This window comes from Salmo salar, chromosome ssa21, assembly GCF_905237065.1.
Source record: "Salmo salar chromosome ssa21, Ssal_v3.1, whole genome shotgun sequence".
NCBI classification, from domain to species: Eukaryota; Metazoa; Chordata; class Actinopteri; order Salmoniformes; family Salmonidae; genus Salmo; species Salmo salar.
In genome coordinates, this window is record NC_059462.1 from 906,399 (window position 1) to 918,456 (window position 12,058).

General features: G+C 42.5%; 1 protein-coding gene across 19 annotated transcripts in view; it reads right to left on the bottom strand.

The window, feature by feature from the left end:
* The window catches only part of LOC106581618 (LIM domain only protein 7), a 115,588-nt gene that overhangs the window by 7,905 nt on the left and 95,625 nt on the right, over positions 1 to 12,058 (bottom strand). For 14 of the 19 annotated variants that reach the window (XM_014163755.2, XM_045704979.1, XM_045704976.1 and 11 more), the window contains 7 exons: positions 9,475 to 9,567; positions 9,009 to 9,388; positions 5,988 to 6,044; positions 4,169 to 4,224; positions 2,422 to 2,604; positions 1,935 to 2,121; positions 1,154 to 1,504 (listed from right to left, as the gene is read on the bottom strand). In XM_014163755.2, coding sequence (XP_014019230.2) covers positions 1,154 to 1,504; positions 1,935 to 2,121; positions 2,422 to 2,604; positions 4,169 to 4,224; positions 5,988 to 6,044; positions 9,009 to 9,388; positions 9,475 to 9,567 — 1,307 coding nt within the window. The remainder of the gene's footprint in view (positions 1 to 1,153; positions 1,505 to 1,934; positions 2,122 to 2,421; positions 2,605 to 4,168; positions 4,225 to 5,987; positions 6,045 to 9,008; positions 9,389 to 9,474; positions 9,568 to 12,058) is intronic. The other 5 variants (XM_045704977.1, XM_045704980.1, XM_045704981.1 and 2 more) reach the window with 5 other exon arrangements.

Sequence of the window (12,058 nt, forward strand, 5' to 3'; positions counted from 1 at the left end):
ACCTCCTCTATGCACTCGATATGTCCGATTTTAAAATAGCTTTTTGGTGAAAGCACATTTTGCAATATTCTAAGTACATAGCCCAGGCATCACGGGCTCGCTATTTAGACACCCGGCAAGTTTAGCACTCACCATAATCATATTTACTATTATAAAAATGTCATTACCTTTTGTTGTCTTCGTCAGAATGCACACCCAGGACGTCTACTTCAATAACAAATGTTGGTTTGGTCCAAAATAATCCATCGTTATATCCGAATAGCGGCGTTTTGTTCGTGCGTTCCAGACACTATCCGAAATAGTAAAGAAGTGTCGCGCGCTTGGCGCAATTCCTGACAATAAAATTCAAAGTATTCCATTGCCGTACGTCGAAGCATGTCAACCGCTGTTTAAAATCAATTTTTACGTCATTTTTCTCGTAGAAAAGCGATAAAATTCCGACAGGGAATCTCCTTTTCGGCAAACAGAGGAAAAAATCCCAAAGGCGGGGCGGTCGGGGTCACGCGCATAAGCTAGTGTCTCTTGATGGGCCACTTGAGAAAGGCGATAATGTGTTTCAGCCTGGGGCTGGAATGACGACATTCTCTTTTTTCCCGGGCTCTGAGAGCCTATGGACGACGTGGGAAGTGTCACGTTAGAGCAGAGATCCTTAGTAAATGATAGAGATGGCAAAGAAGTTCCAGAAATGGTCAGACAGGCCACTTCCTGTAAAGGAATCTCTCAGGTTTTGACCTGCCATTTGAGTTCTGTTATACTCACAGACACCATTCAAACAGTTTTAGAAAATTTAGGGTGTTTTCTATCCATATGTAATAAGTATATGCATATTCTAGTTACTGAGTAGGAGTGGTAACCAGATTAAATCGGGTATGTTTTTTATCCAGCCGTGTCAATGCTGCCCCCTAGCCCTAACAGGTTAATACTTTCTGAGAATTAGTCACTATTTACTATTTTACGCCTGGGGTTACTTTCATAACTTTAAGCCATTGTATAAGAGATTTTCGAAAATTGGTGTTACACGTTAACCCCAGATCTAGAATCAGACTTTTACTTCCAATATCAGACACTGTATCAGTGATTGAGAGCAAATCTACCTACTCAGTTATTTTGGTAAGCAGTATTCTGCCATATGATTGGACATTGGATGTTTTACCTGCTGCGTTGCTGCGAGGATGGGCGTGACTCGGGTTCGAGGCCAGGAGAAGTAGTGGGGGAGGGAGATGGCGATGGCGAGCATTGGGACCAGGGAGACGGGTTGCTCCCCCCAGCCCCTCTGAGGGAGCTCATGGAGAGGGAGAAGGGCAGGGTGGCTGAGCCTGGACGACCACCGACCCCGCTGCCGCTGTAGCCACCACCGCCGTAGCCACCATCACCGTGGGAGGATGTGGTGTTGAGGCTGGAAAGCGCTGAGTGAGGCGAGCTGTAGTTGGGGATGGATGAGGTTGACCACGATGAGCGCCAAGAAGAGCGGGGTGCAGTGTCCAGGTTGTCCAGAGACTCACCTCTGAAAAGTTGAACACAATAGTGGATGTTAGTGGGTTAGCGTAAGCACCCAAATATCCTGAATATCACAGGCCAATATGTTTCTTAATTAGCCAACTATTTTGATATTGACTCCTCTGAAAACTGAAACAGACTGGCATCCAAGGCTCGAGCCCAAAACTTTAAAGTAACTAAAAAAACGTTTACTCAATTTTTTATTGTAGGTTATATGGACACATTTGGTACAAGTCACAAATTCATGGAAGATGTTTCAGAGTCATGTGGCGCTATCCTAATACGGAAAGCGTACCATAGGCCAGCGGAGCCCCAGGAGAGCCCCATGATGGGGCCAGTGAGGCTGGCTTAACCCTATCTATCATTCAACACACACAGTGTACTGTACTGATCCACCACCCCTACACCCCCAGGCCAGTGGAGCCACTGTCGAGCACCTGCTGATGAGGCTGGCAGCGGGGTCCTTGCTGGTGGTAGTGCGCTGGCGGATCCAGCTGTTGTCTGTGGCCAGTTGGGTCTTCTTCTTCATCTCCTGCAGGATCTGCTGCCTCTCTAGCTCTGCCTGGGACAGGCTCTGCTGGCCATTCCTCCACGATGCCTCACCCAGCCCACCACTGCTAGTCACTGTGGACCAATGAGAGAGGAGAGGGAGTCAGTAAATAAAGACTAGAGCCAATGGGAGAGGAAGGAGTCAGGAGATGAGAGCTTATGATTTATCCATCGAACAGGAATCAAACAATCATGAAACAACAATACGACCAGTGATTCATGATCAAGACAGTTTGTAAAATCTGGAAGTGTCTGACTCTGCATGCCAAACGCGATTGATCGGCTGAGCTGGGTTGTTTAATTGATTGGGTCCTGCATTGATTAGACAGCAGTGGTCAGGAGCGGTCGAGGAACGGCAGAGTCCATGAACCACACCTCTTTCTGGCTCTCTGTATCGCATGGCATTCAGGATGTTTCTCCTCTCCAACTCCAGCTCTGACGCAGCCCGGAGACTCTGGTCATTTTTGTCTGCTTTACGTCTCAACTCCTCCTCCAGTAACTTCTGGGCCATGCCCCCCGAGCGGCCGTACCAGCCTGGGCACAGTGTGTTCACACTCACTGACACAGTGGCACAGACACAAAGCACTAGCTTGGCTAAAAGTGTCTGGGTACAGCCTCTATAGATACAGATGACACTCACTGACTTCTATTCATAGAGTCGCATCGTTGCCTTTATGATAAACATTCTACAAACACTGCAGCCATATGTAGGTTTGGTGAAAACGCACTTTCATTAGAAAATACATTTTACCATGACAAATATGATTCTTCATGTTCAGTGGGGTCTTTCTAACATATCATTAACATTACATCCAAAAAGTCGGATTTTGTAACCTAATACAATAATAAGCACAGAGCTCTGTTGAAAGTGCTGTGCCGCTTTCTCGCAGCGATTTGAAATGTTGTGGTGCTCGTCTGCAATGTTGTTTCCACTGGTTGCAAAAAGCCAAATTAACACCAACTGAATACATTTAAAAGGCTTTGAAAATAAAAAGCTTGCATTACGCTCAGTGGCGCAATCTTCGGAAAACAACAGGAATTTCGCATTAAGCATACACAGAACTATCTATATTACCTCTATGGTTTTAAGTCCTTCCGGATTCAATAAGAAAGATGACTAGTTAAAAGGTGAGCCTGTTAGTTAGCCTTAATTCTTGCACAGCATCCAGCCTAGCTGACACAATGCTATTTTCCACATTTTTAACAATTCTTTCCCCTCTGGCCTCCATCGATTTAAATCACCCTAATTTTGGCCATCCTACAAGGGTAAAAATTCCAATAACTTTTGAATGGATTATGATAGAGACATGACGTTTGGACCATTGGTTTTCTTAGAGGAGTATCTGCACAATTATATTATTTACCCATTGTTCAAAATATCTGTTTTTGATTGCACATCGTACATATTGATGACCGACTGATGATTGATGCCCAGTCATTCTGAATGGAGGCTAATGACTGTTTCATCTAAATTATACTATAGTGGCATAGAAATATGATGAGTTTGCTAAAGTAGGCAAATAATTAGTAGGACAAAACTTTATTTTCTAATTTACTTTAGAGAGATGGCAATGTTGCCATTTGCTAGCACAGTTTGTAAAAGATTGCTAGCAATGCTAATGCTAGCTAGCAAAAATGCAATGCTGTCCCATCAATCTTAGCTAGATAAAGTTATACTGCACCTAAAGTCAATCTGGTGATATAAAAAGAATGACAAAAGACGTTCCTACTAATTATTTTCCTCCTTTTGATATGTCATTGTGTTTCCAGGCTTCTATAATGCACTTTAGATTAAATCTTCATCAGCACCCATTGAGAATGTTCAAGAGAACGAACGTTCAACACAATGAAAAAGTGCAACCCATGAATTGCCAAACGCACGCTAGTGCCACGGCATGCGCACACACACACACACACACACACACACACACACACACACACACACACACACACACACACACACGACACCAGCTTCCCTTGCTAATGTGAGCAGCTAAATAATGTGTGGTTCAACTTCCACCGATGGTGATCCATGCCTCCTGTCAATAAGGATGAATGAATATTGATGAAGACATTGATGAGGACAAATAATAATACATTATTATAATTAATCCCCACTGACTTTTATTCTCTGGTTTCTCCACGTCGTCTAGCTCTGGAGTAGATTTGGACTTTGCCCTGCAAGACACGAATAATCAGTAATATTACTTATCTCTCAAATCAATGTACACTGGAAAACAGATTAATTTGTACAGATTAAATGGTACCCTATTCCCTAAATACTGTAGTGCACTACATTTGACAGGGTCCATATGGCTCTGGTCAAAAGTAGTGCACTATGTAGGGGATAGGGTGCCATTTGGGATGCATCCTTGGAATGAAATACTGTTACACGCTCAGGTGTGCTTGAATACAGGAAGGTAATAACATGTATTTTCAAATACGTACAGTCCAATATATTGTATCCGGCTGGAGCAGCCTACTATGTACTTTTAATTATCAAATCAGAAAATTAGATATACTGTGAGCTATGGCTATGTGGCACATTATGAAACATGGAATAAACTGGGAGATGTGTTCTTCTGTTCAGGTAAAGGTTAGCGCAGGTGTGCATCCTAAATGGCACCCTATTCCATTTATAGTGCACTACTTTAGACCAGGGCCCTTAGGGTCTGGTCAAAAGTAGTGGCCTATATTGGGAATAGGGTGCCATTTAAGAGTCCGCCCAGGTTAACACATGGGGACATGGTTAAGTATTGACTCTTAGAATATACTGTATTAGTTATAGGCTGACGCATGCCTTGTATTTGCTAATAAGGGAACGCTCCAAATTTTCAGAACTGGGGCCCGGAGAAAAATGTGGGAAGGCCATGTTTTTTGAATTTCAGTCAGTCGGAGGGTTTTTTATTGTCCAGGGGAGGGTCAAGTAATTTGTAATCGATTACATTTCAATATTGGTCAATGTTGCCCTTCATCCTGATTTTTTGCTGAACGTGCAATATCAGGTGCGCCTGTGGTCTGTGGTCTCAATCAAATGATCCATAGCATACTTGGGGCGGCAGGTAACGTAGTGGTTAGAGCGTTGGGCCGGTAACCGAAAGGTTGCTAGATCGAATCCCTGAGCTGACAAGGTAAAAATCAGTCGTTCTGCCCCTGAACAAGGCCTTCCTAGGCCGTCATTGTAAATAAGAATTTGTTCTTAACTGACTTGCATAGTTAAATAAAGGTTAAAAAAATTAAATAGTAATACAGATATACTATAGGCTATAAGCCTGGACTATAAGAAATACATGCTCGAGAAGCACAGCGCAAAGTTATATTTTTAACAAAATGTACTTCCTTCACTAGTTTTTGCACTGCTGGTGTAAATAAAATGAGGCTACACTGCATACACACTGTAGTGGATTGGAGATGGAGAGTGGGTCAACACTGCAACTTTTCTTGGAGTGTTGACCCACTGCGCCAAATTAAGCACGTGCGACGCCCTGATCCACTCAGCTCACATGCTCTGGTGTTGCACAAAAAAATATTATGCTTGTCTCCAGTCATGTAAAATGATGTAGAATTGCATGAAATGTGTTTATAAAAGGCTACACTTTATGCAAACAGTTTAGTGGAATACCCCCAGTCATACTGTATGTTTGTCTGTTTGCAACAGAGGCAAAGCTATAGCCATTCTAATGCATGCACACCAGGCCTGGGTTTCAAACACTTAAAATTCTATCAGAAACTTTATCTGCGCAGGTTTGAGCTTGCCTGGCTTAATAAACCGTTGCAACAGTCCAAAATCTGCAGACCCAGCACATTTCCCATCTGGCTCTCAAGGCAGACGCAAGCAAACGCTCAAAGTATTTGAAAGGTTTTTCTAATATTCTAACCCTGGTCTGACTCACACACACTCAACGGATGTCTAGGCTGGACCTTGGCATACACACACTGACCTGTCTGCCATTGATATCTCAGGCCGGACCTTGGCATAGCCACAGGAGTCTCCCACCCTGCCATCCAGCAGAGAAAGGGTTACGGGGTTACAGCAGTAGCAGAGAGAATATAGATACGGGATAGGGGATACAGACAGAAACAGAGAGAGGGGGTACAGAGACAGACAGACATGGACAGACGGACAAATAGACAGGACAAAACACAGGCATAGAGGACAAAACACAGGAAGACCATCAATGTAAAGTAGACAATAGTGCAGGCGAAAAAAAGTTATTAATGAATTAATGCAATGATAATGTTTACAATAAGCCTTTGAAGATTAAAGCACAGATTTAGCACACACAAATCTTAAAGCCTTAAAAGTACTTTAAGATCATTTCTGTAATGACAAAAGTCAAGATCGACCGGATAGAATATAAAATATACACTATATATACAAAGGTATGTGGACACCCCTTCAAATTAGTAAATTCAGCTATTTCAGCCACACCCGATGCTGGCAGGTGTATGAAATCGAGCACAAAGTCATGCTATCTCCATCAACAAACATTGACAGTAGAATGGACTTACTGAAGAGCTCAGTGACTTTCAAAGTGGCACCGTCATAGGACGCCACCTTTCCAACAAGTCAGTTCGTCAAATCTCTGCCTGGTTAGAGCTGCCCCGGTCAACTGTAAGTGCTGTTATTGTTAAGTGGAAATGTCTAGGAGCAACAGAAATGGTTTGTCAAGATTGATGTGGAAGAACTTGACTGGCAAGCACAGAGCCCTGACCTCAACCCAATCAAACACCTTTGGGGCCTAACCGCCCACCATAAGTGCCCATCACTGAATGGAAGCAAGTCCAAGCAGCAATGTTCCAATATCTGGTGGAAAGCCTTCCCAGAAGAGTGGAGGCTGTTATAGCAGCAAAAGGGGGACCAACTCCATATTAATGCCCATGATTTGGAATGAGATGTTCGACGAGCAGGTGTCCACATACTTTTGTTCATGTAGTGTATAATAAATGTAAATAAAACCTTGGCTCTATAAGAAGGTAGGCATAAGACAGAGGCACTAAATCCTCAAACATTTGAAACCATGATTTACACACAAAGAAGCCATTGAACAGAATCAAGTAAAAAAATATAGATATTTTGCAGTTGCTATAGTATACAGTATTGTTGATATCTTTGGCTTCATTTTTCTTATTTTTCCCTTTTTCTTTTATTTTCTAATCCTTACATTTAGTTTAAAACTGTACATGTAAGATGATGGAAATGGTATTTTGTTTATTTTTGATATTTTTTTTTGTATTTATTTATTAGTGTACTTGCGTCAGCAAGACCACTACTGTTATCTGGCATACTTCTCTTTATTAGTGTGCTTGCTGAAAGTATTTACCTCAGCTTGAACTCTAGATTTGCCAATTTATTCTTCTTCCACTACCATAAAAATATATATACTGAACAAAAATAAAATGCAACATGTAAAGTGAGCTGCACAAAAACTGTTGTCTCTCAAATGTTCTGCCCAAATGTATTTACATCCCTGTTAGTGAGCATTTCTCCTTAGCCAAGATAATCCACCCACCTGACAGGTGTGGCATATCAATAAGCTGATTAAACAGCATGATCATTACACAGGTGCACCTTGTGCTGGGGACAACACCACTCTAAAATGTGCAGTTTTGCTACACAACACAATGCCACAGATGTCTCAAATATTGAGGAAGCATGCACTTGGCATGCTGACCACACAAACTGTCAGAAACCGTCTCGGGGAAACTCATCTGGGTGTCCATCGTCCTCAGGGTCTTGACCTGACTGCAGTTTCAACTGTACCAGGCAGATGGCAGACAGCGTGTATGGTGTCGTGTGGGTGAGCGGTTTGCTGATGTCAATGTTGTTGTGAACAGTGCCCCATAGTGGCGGTGGGTTTATGGTATGGGCAGGCATAAGTTAAGGACAACGAATACAATTGCATTTTATTGATGGCAATTTGAATTCACAGAGATACTGTGACAAGACCCTGAGGCCCATTGTCGTGCCATTCATCCGCCGCCATTACCTCGTTTCAGCATGATAATGCACGGCCCAATGTTGCAAAGATCGGTACTGAAAATTGGAAGCTGAAAATGGCCCAATTCTTCCATGGCCTGCATACTCAACAGACACGAACCCATTGAGCATGTTTGGGATGCTTTGGATCGACGTGTACGACAGCGTGTTCCAGTTCCCACCAATATCCAGAAACTTCACACAGCCATTGAAGAAGACTGGGACAACATTATACCGGCCACAATCAACAGCCTGATCAACTCTATGCGAAGGAGACGTGTTGCGCTGCATGAGGCAAATGGTGGTCACACCAGATACTGACTGGTTTTCTGATCCACGGCCCTACCTTTTTTTTTAAGGTATCTGTGACCAACAGATGCATATCTGTATTCCCAGTCATGTACAATCCATAGATTAGGGCCTAATGAATTTATTTAAATTGACAGATTTTCTTATATGAGCTGTAAGATCTTTGAAATTATTGTATGTTGCATTTATATTTTTGTTGAGTGTGTATTTGGAGTGCATGCAAATATTCTTCAAGACATTAACTGGGTGGGATGGGAAGGAGGAATTATGGAGAAGAAAAAATACAATATTATTGCAATTCTCATTGTAAACATCTAAACCAAAAAATCTGGGTGAAAATACAAATAATTCCTGTTATGTATACAGAAGATAAAAATAAAAAAGCATTAAAATGGAAAGTGGACCATCATCTAAAAGTTGCTTTGTTCATCTACATAATCAATTTGAGATACTTTAGGATAATTTGGGCATGATGTACAATATAGGTACCATGACATGCATTGGATTTGTGCCATAAATGCTAAAACATTAGCATTTGAAAACAGTGCCAGGGAAACTAAACCAAAGCATAGATTGCTGTCATACCTTGTCTATAGACTGCTTAAGGAAACCAATATGTAATTTTGTAATTTGGGTGAAATTTCCCTTTGAAGAAAATATTATTATTATTAACCATTGCTGCTGTTCCTGCATTCTGGCATTCTCCATGTGTTGTTGATTAGCAGCCTCCTGGTGCTTCCTCTCGTCCTCCCTCTCTTCCTCCTTCCTCCTTTGCCATCTCAGCTCCTCCTCTTTCCTCTGTCTCCTCTCCTCCTCCTTTTGCTTCTCCCTCTTCCTCTCCTTCTGAAGACGCAGCAGATCTCGCTCCTCCGTTCTCATCCTCTCCTCCTGCCATCGCTGCTCTTCCTCCATTTTCCTCTTCTCCTCCTCCTGTCTTCGCTGTGCCTCCTCCTCCTCTTTCCTCCTCCTCCTCCTCTCTTCCTCCTGATCCTCCCAGGGCAGGATGGGCTGGCGGAGAGGGCAGAGTAGGCTGATACTCTTGCTGCTCGGCTCCTGAGGAATAGACAGTAAAGTGATAAAGCCAAAGCCAGAGTTTGTGCCTCAGTTTACTACCAGAAAATTATGTTTTGGTTCCTCACTTCTTGGTGGTGTCTGCCCCCCTCAGTCACAGCATCCTGCTGGGCCCGACGCCACTCCTCCTCCAGTTTCTCCTGGTCACGGCTGTATTTTTCCTGTTTACAAACACACACAGAGTTTCTCTGGAGCTTTGGTCACCCGCCCCCTATACTTACTGACAAAAACTTTTAATCACAATCAAACAATAGGTAGGCCTGATCACAGACAGAGATGAGACAGGTTACAGGGAGGAGGTCAGAGACCTGGCAGTGTGGTGCCAGGACAACAACCTCTCCCTCAACATCAGTAAGACCAAGGGGTTTATCGTAGACTACAGGAAGCAGGAAGAATAGAGCAGGGTCGAGAGCTTCAAGTTCCTTGTTGTCCAAATCAGTAAGGACTTAACATGGTCCACACACACCCACACAGTTGTGAAGAGGACACGAAAGCGCCCCTTCCCCGTCAGGAGGCTGAAAAGATTTGACATGGGCCGCAGATCTTTAAAAAGTTATACAGCTGCACCATTGAGAGAACGGCTGAATCACCACTTGGTATGGCAACTGCACCGCCCTCGACCTCAAAATGCTACAGAGGGTGGTGCGGGTGGCCCAGTACATCACTGGGGCCGAGCTCCCTGCCATCCAGGACCTCTATACCAGGTGGAAGGCCTGAAAAATTGCCAAAGACTTTAGCCACCCAAGCCATAGACTGTTCTCTCTGCTACCGTCCACAAATGATACCAGAGCATTGGTTCTCGGACAAACAGGCTCAGAGACAGCTTCTACACCCAAACCATAAGACTGCTCAATAGTTCATCAAATGGTTAACCGGACTATCTGCATTGACCCTATCTTACATGGACTCTATGCACATTCACAAGACTCTACCCACACACTACACTGACACTCTCACGCAAACCCCAACACACACACACACACACACACACACACACACACACACACACACACACACACACACACACACACACACACACACACACACACACACACACACACACACACACAGAGAGAGTGTACAAAACATTAGGAACACCTTCCTAATATTGAGTTGCACCCCATTTTACCCACAGAACGGGGCATGGACTCTACAAGGTGTCGAAAGCGTTCCACAGGGATGCTGGCCCAATGTTGACTCTAATGATTCCCACATTTGTGTCAAGTTGGCTGGATGTCCTTTGGGTGTTGGACCATTCTTGATACACACGGGAAACTGTTGAGCGTGAAAAACCCAGAAGCATTGCAGTTCTTGACACATTCAAACCAGTGTGCCTGCCACCTACAGTAGTTTTTCCTTTAAAAGTTTTGAGCTTTGCCGCGACCGTTTGTGGTAGATTGCATTGTTCTTTCATTGCACCACACTATCACAAGGGGGAGTTAGAATGCTGATCTATCAGTAGTCTAAACTGTGGCACAAATTGACAATCTTTTCGTAAATGAATGGAGGTTTTTTCAGTCCGAGAGTCTCTTCTCTGGCACTAGAGTCCTGCATCAGGCAACAAGAAAAAATGCTGGCGGTGGCCCTGGAGTTGAGAGACTTGAGTAAATACAAATGGGGGAATTACACTTGACATGTGGACTGATGATTTCGAAAAATAGGCACGGTTGGCATTTTGTTTCTCTTCCTCTAAAATAAGAAATAAATCATTCTAAATAACAAACTGGATGTCTTTACCAGTGTGAAAGAGTGATAGCCCCTCTATATAAAGTGAGATCTTCTTTGCTATTGTGAAGAAGTCTTTAATAAAGAAATGTTTTGACCAAGTTAATCTGCTCATGTGTGATCAATTATTTGTGACATTGTGGTTACAATGAATAATGTAAACAAAATAAATTGAATAAATCGTATTCATAATGAATAGGATTTATTTGTTGCAAGCTTAATTATTATTATCTTTACTTACTATATTACGTATTGGATCACAAAAAATAGAACTTTTACATTACCGTGTAGTTTACCAATAGAATGGACTGACAGGGATGTGGACAAAGTTCCCAAAAATAGATAAGATCTTGCTACCATGGAAAGGAAAATACCTGTCTATTTGTGGAAAAATCACCCTGAATAACTCTTTAGTCAAATCAAAGTTGACCTTTTTGCTTATGTTTTTGCCTACACCTACTGATTCTGTCATCACCAAACATCATACAACCGCAAAATGTTGGATAAAACAATTTCACAAATCCGGATGTTTAAAAATTTTGCTATGGGAGTGACTAAATGTATTACAATTGAATTTGAATTAACTGAATGATGAGTATGAAGAAGAGAGTGATTGAATTTAAAACAATAGTGTAAGAATTGCTCTTCTTCTGTCTCGCACACAAAAACAAAAAAAAGTAACTTTTTTTCTACATTGTCAGAAGAAGCTGTAACTTGACTATGTAACACGCATATAGACGCATATACAGTATTTGTTCATCAACATCTTTATGCTTTTGTTGATAAAATGATAAAAAAATACAAAATGCAGATGTTTATTTCAACTACATAATTTAAGGCAGACCAGCAGAAAGAGAAACATTCTCTGAGGGCAGAGATACAGGCGACAGATGATGCATTGGTCCAGAGCCACGCGGCATTGGCGCA